General features: G+C 36.4%; 1 protein-coding gene across 3 annotated transcripts; it reads right to left on the minus strand.

Annotated features, from left to right (window-relative positions):
- Positions 1–2766: 2766 nt before the first annotated feature.
- On the minus strand, positions 2767–8232 carry LOC149804868 (uncharacterized). 3 transcript variants are annotated; one of them, XM_089945434.1, is made up of 5 exons: positions 8083–8232; positions 6473–6661; positions 5805–6280; positions 5476–5583; positions 2767–5007 (listed from the first exon to the last, which is right to left on the minus strand). In XM_089945434.1, exons 2-5 carry the CDS (start codon positions 6654–6656, stop codon positions 4864–4866), a joined length of 912 nt encoding a protein of 303 aa, XP_089801560.1. In that variant the 5' UTR covers positions 6657–6661; positions 8083–8232; the 3' UTR covers positions 2767–4863. The 3 variants fall into 3 exon arrangements, with proteins under 3 accessions (XP_089801560.1, XP_089801568.1, XP_089801575.1); XM_089945442.1 differs by having other exon boundaries at positions 7920–8231; XM_089945449.1 differs by having other exon boundaries at positions 7916–8231.
- Positions 8233–9446: the final 1214 nt, after the last annotated feature.

A 9446-nucleotide genomic window follows, 5' to 3' on the forward strand; every position in this document is an offset into this window, starting at 1 on the left:
AGTTGCAGATATATTATTATTATTATTATTATTATTATTATTATTATTATTATTCAGCAGTTGCAGATATTGATGATACCGATTAACAAGACACGTGAGTTAGAGCTCTTAAATGACAATTACAATACCGGTTATCAACTTCAAAATCTCAGCTGACCATGAAGCGGGATACAGGTGGACAAGAACGTATGACTATGTCCACTACATTACTACATATGCCAACTGCATACATCAAAATATTTATGTGACAAAAACATGACTGCATTCATCTTGTTGCTAGGGAGACTGTAAAATTTTATTCCGGTCAGGTGTACGTCAGCTAATATTGGTTTTCTCAGTCGGCACGCCTTTGCTCGCGTGTGCTTGAGTGATTCACAGTCTTGTGACCAGGCTTTGCGCATGCGCCAGCAATCTTTTGATCGATTTGGGAATTTCCAATGACGTAGGAAATTAGGGCAAATAACTCGTATATTTTCAAGCGTGTGTCGATTCTCTTTTTAGTAATTTTTTTTCCTTAATATTGTTTAGTGTACGGATGAATATATGAATTTATCTCACAGTTGAAAAGCACATCAACATTTGTATTCTTCATTATGTTTATAAACGTCGAACTTACAAGCACGAGACATGAGAAATCTGAAATATTTAACCGATAATAGTTATGTCAAAGAATGCTGCATATTAAATGTGAGAAAGATTCCGATCAAAAGCATGTCGAATTGCTACAAACGAAGTTTGCATTTACTTCACAGACGATTATGTTATTTTATAAATTTAACTGTCAAACAGCCATTTTCTAGTAATTCGTGATGATAAAATATACGCAATGGGCAAAACGACTGTAAAATCGCACAAGGTGTGTGTGTGTGTGTGTGTGTGTGTGTGTGTGTGTGTGTGTGAGAGAGAGAGATTATGACATTTTGTTTAATGAAAAATATGACAATTTACTCACTCTAACTTTAAATCATAGCTCTATGTCCACTAAGATATCGTATATCATTCTTTGTATTATTTTTCCCTCCAGGCTGGACTTTTGATTTTTGTGTATGTAGGCCATGACCACGATATATATATATATATATATATATATATATATATATATATATATATATATATATATATATATATATATATATATATATATATATATATAGTGACGATGAGGTGCTAGTTCCATTTCATTGTAAAAGCTTAAATATTGCAAAATAGCTTAATTTTCAGGTGACATACAATACTACTTTTCAATACAAATCCTTCCATTTGTAAAGAAAACATAAAGCAATGAGCTACGTGTACTTTACCACATGGAACGTCCTTTCCGTACGAGTACCACCCGCAAGAAGAGAAATTATAGTCGTAGATTAGGACAAACGTGTAGTGCATTACATTTTCGCTCACCTTGCTGTAAGGCCTTGTGAGCTTATTTTGACCTAAGTGCGTCCGTCCGTCCGTCAACAATTGCTGACTATCAATTTAGATGTCGTATATCTGATTCAAATTTGATCAAGCGTTCAAACAAGGAATCAGGGAGTATATTATTTTTCTATCGGAAGAGAGAGAGAGAGAGAGAGAGAGAGAGAGAGAGATTTGGATTTTAACATAATTTTAACAAGCCTTCAGTCCTTTTGCTACGATGTATGTATTGTGGCAGTTTATAGTGATGTCTAGCGCTGGGGTATCATGCCATAGACATGTAGCAATCTTGTCCCACCCAGTCGCATTATTCTTGACGCCAGGCCAACTAGTCCTAACCCTAGCCTCTTAATGCTGAGCGCCAAGCGAGGCATTTGCTAGTACCATTTTTATATGACTTTGGATTGACTCTGTCGGGGTTAGAACCCACGACCTCCTACATCCAATGTCTCATTATCCCGACACCAGACCGACCAATCTTAAAATTAACCTCTTTATGCTAAGCGCCAAAAAAGATGTTAGCGAAATCCACGCATACTAATGAGGCGATCTTGCATCCGAGTGGCTGAACTTGGTACCGCTCTGTAAGGGCCATATTTGTGAACCGATTTTGATTAAATTTGGAACACCATTCTATATCATCAGAAACTTGGATGAGTTCGATAACGTCTTACCACTCTTTAAGTAATATTGTGTATCTGATCGTGATCACACTTTGTAAATATATTACTTGGATGATCCGATGAAACAGTTCCACGCATATGAGGTGGCTGAGATTTTCAACATTTTACAGACTCTTTTAGTGTGTGTGTGTATGTGTGTGTGATTTGGATTTTTAATGTTGCGTTAACAGTTTTTCAGTCTCATCGCTACGATGTATGCAGTGTGGTAATTTATAGTGATGTCTAGCAATGGGGCATTATGCTGCAGACATGTAGCAATCATATCCCACCCAGTCACATTATCCTGACATCGGGCCAACGAGTCCTAACACTGACCTCTTAATGATGGGCGCCTAGCGTCCAAGCTGTTAGTCTTTGGTATGACTCGGCCGGGGTAAGAACCCGCGACCTCCCGCATCTATCGATCGATCGAATTGTCTCGTCTTTTTCATATATTTTTATATATTGAAATAACTGTTGGACCTAAACCATTTTACTATTGAAATTAAGCTGAAGTTTTCATTCATTTTTAAAAATCTTTTGTAAATAGTTACTTGCATCTCTCATTTTGCTTGTCTAATATAAAAGAAGTAAATGAATTAGCCAACTTTTTGTCAAAAAACACTAAAAATAAAATATGTTTAAAGCAATAATAACTGCATTTACTAGATACAATAAAACACAAAGCATGTTTTCATTGCCACTTTTTATTATTATTTTTCTTTCAAACTAACAAAAGATTCGTAAGGTACATGTACATCTGACGAACTTATCAGAATATGTTGTTTTTTTTCCACATTATATCGTAAATCGTAAATATAAACAATCTGGTGCTACTAAAACAAAAATATGTATTTATTAAATACATATCATATGTACAATCCGTATTAGATTTTGATAATCTTGTCAAATTACAAACAAAACGCTGCCATAAAAATAGACATGAAAAGATCAATATAAAACAAATATATTGTATCAAAAGACTAAGGTTTTTCAGCGGTTTACATCTTCAGCCGTATATGCTGAATTTCAGAGCTGATTATCAGCAATTTCAACACAGCCTTAAGATGCATCCAGCATCACGACAAATAACTTTAAACACAACGTGCATTTTAAAAAATGCTAGATATTTGCTATAAAACAATATATAAGGATCGCAACGGCGATCCAGTTCCTAGATAGATTGTAAAACAAGAAATGATTGATATTTTTTCTGTTCTTGACAATACAATAGCAAGAATAAACGGCCTTTGTAAAAGATAAATGTTAAAGACCATTTGTTCTTCTGTCCGTGTTAATTTGAGACGAAGATAATTTAACATGCCTTCGTTTTAGCCACTGGTTATTTGATGCAAGTAAATTAAACGCACTACTAACAAAACGTGTTCAAAAGAACCTTTTATATATATTTAATATTATTGTGGAAACTCATTTTGTTTTACAATTCTTATCACGATGAGCAAGTGTAGTGTTGTCGTGAATCTTAGAATTCTTGAAAACCATGTAACAGTGGCACGTCATAAATATTAAAAACACCGATTCAAAGTTCTGGCCTTTGAACTGGTTATATCTATAATTTAATAACTGATTCATTATTTAATCAAGGGCGCACAGATATCTCATACCGTCTGTACTCACTTATAAGTCGAGTCAAACTACAAACAACAAAGATCATGCCCTGTTGAGGCATCATGCGCCTGCTGATCAGGGTCTATCTTGCTTATTCTACTGATTACTATTATCTTATTTATTCTACTGATTACTACTATCTTGTTTATTCAACGGATTACTATTACCAAGCCGCACTAACCCAGATTTAACGGCGCATAATGCGTCGGAAGATCTGGGTCTGTGTAGTTTGCAGTTGGACTCATCTTATAAGCGAGTAAAGACGGAAGTTCAACTTAAAAGCAAACAGTTGTAACCATAATTGCTGTTGGTTTGTATTCATGATACTCAAACAGCTACCAGTTTTTGGATCTCTTTATTATTAAACGATTCCACGACATAACTCTAAATTATTGTCAGACTGGCACAAAACTTTGGTTAACCATCACAATGGCCGCCTTTTCCTTATAATACTACTCAATATACCGCCACAAACCAGCTTTGGGTAGATTACCAAGATGGGTCAGTCCAACTCTGCTCTAAACCAGTTATTTTTGTATTCTGAAAATCATCTTGTTGTCAGTAAAAATAAAATTAATCGAGACTTGCTGAAACTGGCAAAATACTGCGCAAACGGTTGATATGTAATGGCTTACGACATTTCACTTTGAACAATTTCGTAAGTGGGGCTGACCAATAACTGAATACAACTACACGCCTACACAACCGACCAATCGTGTATGCTACGTTCAAGTGTATGACAATAACATGCTTCATCAGCAAAATTCTATACCCAGCTTATCTACGTTTATTCCTAACTGCATGGTAGCAACGTAAACATTTAGTTCAACTTGCAAGGAGAGAGAGGAATGCAACCACGTGACCAACCTGGATTTCATTCAAGTATTCAAGGGCAGTAAAAAAAATCCATTCACAAACAAGTCACGTGGCTAACATAGGTGTGTACTCTTAACAACCCTGCCACAGCTCGGTCAAAACAGTGCATATTCTAATATTGACCCTTTAAGGACATGAGATAGAAGACCAGACTATCAAGCCCTTGCGCTGAAAAAGCGCCCCTGAAATAACAGAGTTCGATCTGAACTTTGTCACTTTGCAATGCAACATGTTAAACCGATATGGAGGTTCACGGTTTTCATTTCCGATCACGGCTAATTTGTCAAACGTTGGCGGACGTTGTCTGCAGTCTTGGACACACCTCTCGGTGAACGGAAACCGTGTCTCTCAATTCATCCCTTTCCTGTATTAGCTTCTTCAGGTCTAATCTGATCGCCTGGTTCTTCATCTCCATTTTCCGTATCTCCTGAAATTAAAATAAACCCACAAAAACATGTTTTAATCATCAGTAAATTGGAAAATTACCAAAGAAGCATGCACATAATGTCAGAAGTCAATAAAGTTTCATTTAACATTCTCATTTCGGATACATTTCCTATTTTGGGAATAAAATATTTACCTCACCTACCCCTTTTCTGATTTACGCGAACACATCTCAGAAGGAAAAAGCAAAATAGTATCAGGGATCTAAGAACAATACTTGCCACATTCAGAGCACCTGTTTAGCCTAAATTTCTATCTGTATAGTATTCTGGTTAATGAAAAGAATAATTACAATATAAAAAGCATTTGAAAGTAGGTAAATAGGAAAATATTGGTATGTTTTATTGTCACTATCTGCTAGAGAGCGCTTCTTGCTCTCACTGCTTTTCATTCAGTTACATATGTCTTACTAAAACAGCAGTATCTATCGTTGGTACTTAATGATACTTACCCCTTCGAGATATTCGGCCGTTTCTCTTTTTCTATTTCTGCATTTTTGGGCTGCAAGTTTGTTCTTTTCGCGGCGCATACGTCTTCTCTCTTCTTCCTCTTCAGTCAACTGAAATAGGAACACATATTAACCCAACCTCGAAAATTTAGTTACATTGCGCACTAATCTTAATCAAGATCACTAATTTGTCAAGGATATAAAAAATATGAAATTAATTTTTTAATCTTTATAAAAATGAAAAAGGGCAGTCTGAGAAATGATATCGATAAAAAATGAGGAATAAATATGATTTAAAAAGAAAGAAAGAATTAAACTTCTAGTTTTCTTACCTGCTCAGGTTCTGGCTCCTTAAACTCAACTTTAGGCAATTCCTTTCCCTCAGTCAGGCGCCTTATCCTGATGCAACTCCTCAGCTCCTCTTTGACTTTGGTATTGATACGTGTCTCCACCTCATGGTCAGTCAGATCAGGAGAAAACGGATCAGAAATGTCTGACTCAATCGTAATTTCAGATGCAACTTCGGAGATCGAGCCAAATTCATTGGAGGTCTCCAGGTCATCATCACAAGCAACTGTTGTCATTGTGTCATCATGGTTACCAAGGAAATCTTCTTGCTCTGTGAAAGTAGTATCAGAAGTATCAAGTATCTGAAAGTCCACGGTTGTAGGGATGAGGTTGAGAGGGACGGAGGATGAGGTCGAATCCTCCTGAACACAGTATTCATTGCCGGTTGTGTACATTTCTTCACTGGTGTAGTTTAGATCGGCAGGTGCGGTAGATGTTAATTCATCGAGCATTTGATCACCTACAAAAAGGATAACATCAAACCATTAGTAGGTTGTTAAAACGAAAAAACTCAAACGTTATTTTTTTCTTCTTTTAAAATCTAGATCAACAATAAGAAAACTACCATGACGAACAAAAATAAAATATATAGTTATATAGACAGCTATAGGTAAGACTGAGTTAAAAAGCTGGACAAAATAATATAACTTACCACTAAACATATTCTCCAGTAATCCCGTAGGAATCTCCAAAAAATCCAAGGTGTTCGGCTCCGTTTCTACAACACGGTCTGCTTGACCTAAGGGATGAACTTCTCCGTCTGGAGTTAACATATCGGAAATCCCCTCACCTTGTAGCAACATTTCCAAGAAGTCGTTTTTTCCGTGCATAATCATAGTTCCTATAATAAAAATAATAAAAGTAATAATGTGTGTGTGATTTGGATTTTAACGCAGCTTTAAAAAAAAATTCAGTCATATCGCTACGATGCCTGCAGTGTGGCAGTTTATAGTGATGTCTAGCACTGGGACATCATGCCGAGGCGTGTAGCATGATGTCCCACCCAGTCACATTATCCTGACACCAGGCCGACCAGTCCTAACATTAACCTCTTAATGCTGAGCGCCAAGCGAGGCAGCTGTTAGTACCGTTTTTATAAGTCGGACGCTCTAACCACTAGGCCACAGGAGCGATACTACTACTACTACTACTACTACTAATAATAATAATAATAATGATAATGCAACAGAATACCAGTAGCTGAAAAGCGAGACTTCAAATAAACACAAAATGGTCATAAAAAGAAAATTAAAAACAGCCTCTTTTTTAAATAATTTTGCTTATATGCTCGGTAAAATCGAATACTATTAGAAGGCTTAACGTGCTGCTTTTTGGGGGGGGGGGGCGCAGTAACGTTTAATGGTTTTATTATTTTATTAACGTACCACTGACAAGTTGAGTTTCCGGACACATGATAAACATCAATCAATTATTTTGCAATCGTTCTCTTCTACTTCACAACCAGTCTGTATATCCTATCGAGTTTACAACTATTTGAGACTAACTTACTTGTGTTACCTTTATATACTCGCAATGCGCGCTAAGCTAAAGACGAGACACACCCATGGCTAAGACGCATGCGCTGAGTTGATCAGGGGATTCCCCAAAATTGTAGCCATGCGTGTTGAAAACATTCCTTAACGCTTGATTCTTCTATCTTGTACTACACATTAATCTCGAAGCTTCAGTAACGTAGGAAACACTTGTTTTAAAATGTACAACTATGTACCAATCAAAAAGTCAAAACATGTTAATTTATACTATTTTGTTTTAATGTATTATGTGATTATGAACATAGATTATTTAGGGTAATGAGAGGACAAGACAGCACTGTGGCGGTTAAAAGCCGGTAAAGTAGAATAAAACGTAACAAAACAACAAACAAAAACGTGTGTCAGTACAAATGCTTATAATCACAAAAACAACAACATAAAACACCAGACTGCAAGATAATCGAAATTAAATTGAACTTCGGTACAAAAGTAAATTCATTTGTTTTGTCATATACTAACTATTCAATACAACCCGTCAAATTTTATTTTTTTTTTGTTTATTTATTTTGAAACCAAGTCAAAGACTAAACTAAACTACTAACTCACACTTTCCCTTGTATTTCACACTGCCTCGTTCCACAGACATTCACACGCATCTACCGGACTTTGGCAACACACAACTCCACCGTGCCCGTCCCTCATGTAGGACTTTGTGGACGATCCCTCCCAAGGAGCATAGCCCTATATCATATATATGATTTTCTCCTACCTCGTATGATAAGCCAGGCTCCCGTGAATAATTCCAAAATTTGGTTGAATCAGTAAGATTCTGGAATATCGTGAATAAGCACCACGTTTGTTTTTGTTTTGATCCTATCTTGATGATGGTGAAACGACGACTCAGCAGTGTGTTGTGCAATGGACTCTATTTAAAGCCGTTTGCAGCGAGGCTATAAATAGAATGTAGCACGTGACCATGACGTCTAAATGTAAATGAATATTCATATCTAATGAGCCGGCTCGGGCTAGTTCTAAAGCGATTGTCTAGTAACTAAGTATCTGGGCCAACGTTCGTTGCATTGTTGTTACTGCTTGTTGGTGTTGTTTTTGTTTGTTTGCTTTCTTTTAAACACCATCAGGTTTATTGTCCCTTTTCTAATATAATGTATCTGGAATATATGAGACGAAAAACTAGCTCTGAATAAAATATTTCTCTTCTATGGCGATAGTCTAATCTTTAAAAACAACAGTCGGCATGTCAACTAACCCATACAAATCAACAACTTTCAGTAAACGGTTCAAATCTCACACTGACTCGGATGTATAATGAAGGAATCTATAATAATAACATATTGAGTATAATTTTAGAAGAATAATTTAAGTTCTTAACAATGAAAGAAAAGGGACATCGCAGGTATTGGAATTAGTGAAAAGTCACTAACACATAACACAGTGGTCGCTCTAGTTTGTTTATTTTTGTTTAACCACGTGACCAAAACAAACTGAACGTAATCTCGACCACGGTGGCAGGCTGTAATGGAAGATATAGGTTGATTAGTGACTCACGGTAATGTGAAAGCCTTACTCATCGAACTACTTCGATGTCACGACCTTGATATCGTTGCTGAAAGCGATATCAGAAAAAATTACAATAATTACGTTACAGGTATGAAATTCGTATAACACTTAAGATCGAACAAATCTAAAACACTCAGGTTTTATATTTTTGACTTGTGATTCGAAATCCTAGATTGTCAATTAACTATAATATTGCAGCATTCTGTTCTGTAGGGGATCCCGAGCCCTCCTCACTGTGAGTCGTGGACGAACCTCGCTACCAGTTTTTATGTGGTTAGTCATGTTTTATTGGAAAACTTAAGCAACTTCAAAGGCTCGCCATCGGAAATCACCTCCCTTTTCATTATAAATTACACCCTCACCCAACACCCAGCAATGAACCCCGGACCCACTTATGTGAAACCGACAAAATCTTGCATACATGACGTAATTAGTAATGTGACTGCACATATAAAGTTTGACTTAATAAAATCTTTAAAATGTCGATGTAACAGAAATTTGTGTGCATCTGACACTTTACTCCCTCCCCCCAGGGACATTAAGATGAGGAGAAAA

Source organism: Sinohyriopsis cumingii, chromosome 2 (assembly GCF_028554795.1).
Source record: "Sinohyriopsis cumingii isolate HCF-2022 chromosome 2, ASM2855479v2, whole genome shotgun sequence".
In the NCBI taxonomy this organism is placed as follows: Eukaryota; Metazoa; Mollusca; class Bivalvia; order Unionida; family Unionidae; genus Sinohyriopsis; species Sinohyriopsis cumingii.

Excerpts from the sequence above, each read along its gene's own strand:
- LOC149804868 (XM_089945434.1), bottom strand. The coding sequence starts at position 6,656 with ATGATTATGCACGGAAAAAACGACTTCTTGGAAATGTTGCTACAAGGT. Across the intron at positions 6,281-6,472 it reads ACTGGAGAATATGTTTAGTG|GTGATCAAATGCTCGATGAA; the intron begins GTAAGTTATATT and ends TCCTTTTTGTAG. Across the intron at positions 5,584-5,804 it reads AGGAGCCAGAACCTGAGCAG|TTGACTGAAGAGGAAGAAGA; the intron begins GTAAGAAAACTA and ends TTCCTATTTCAG.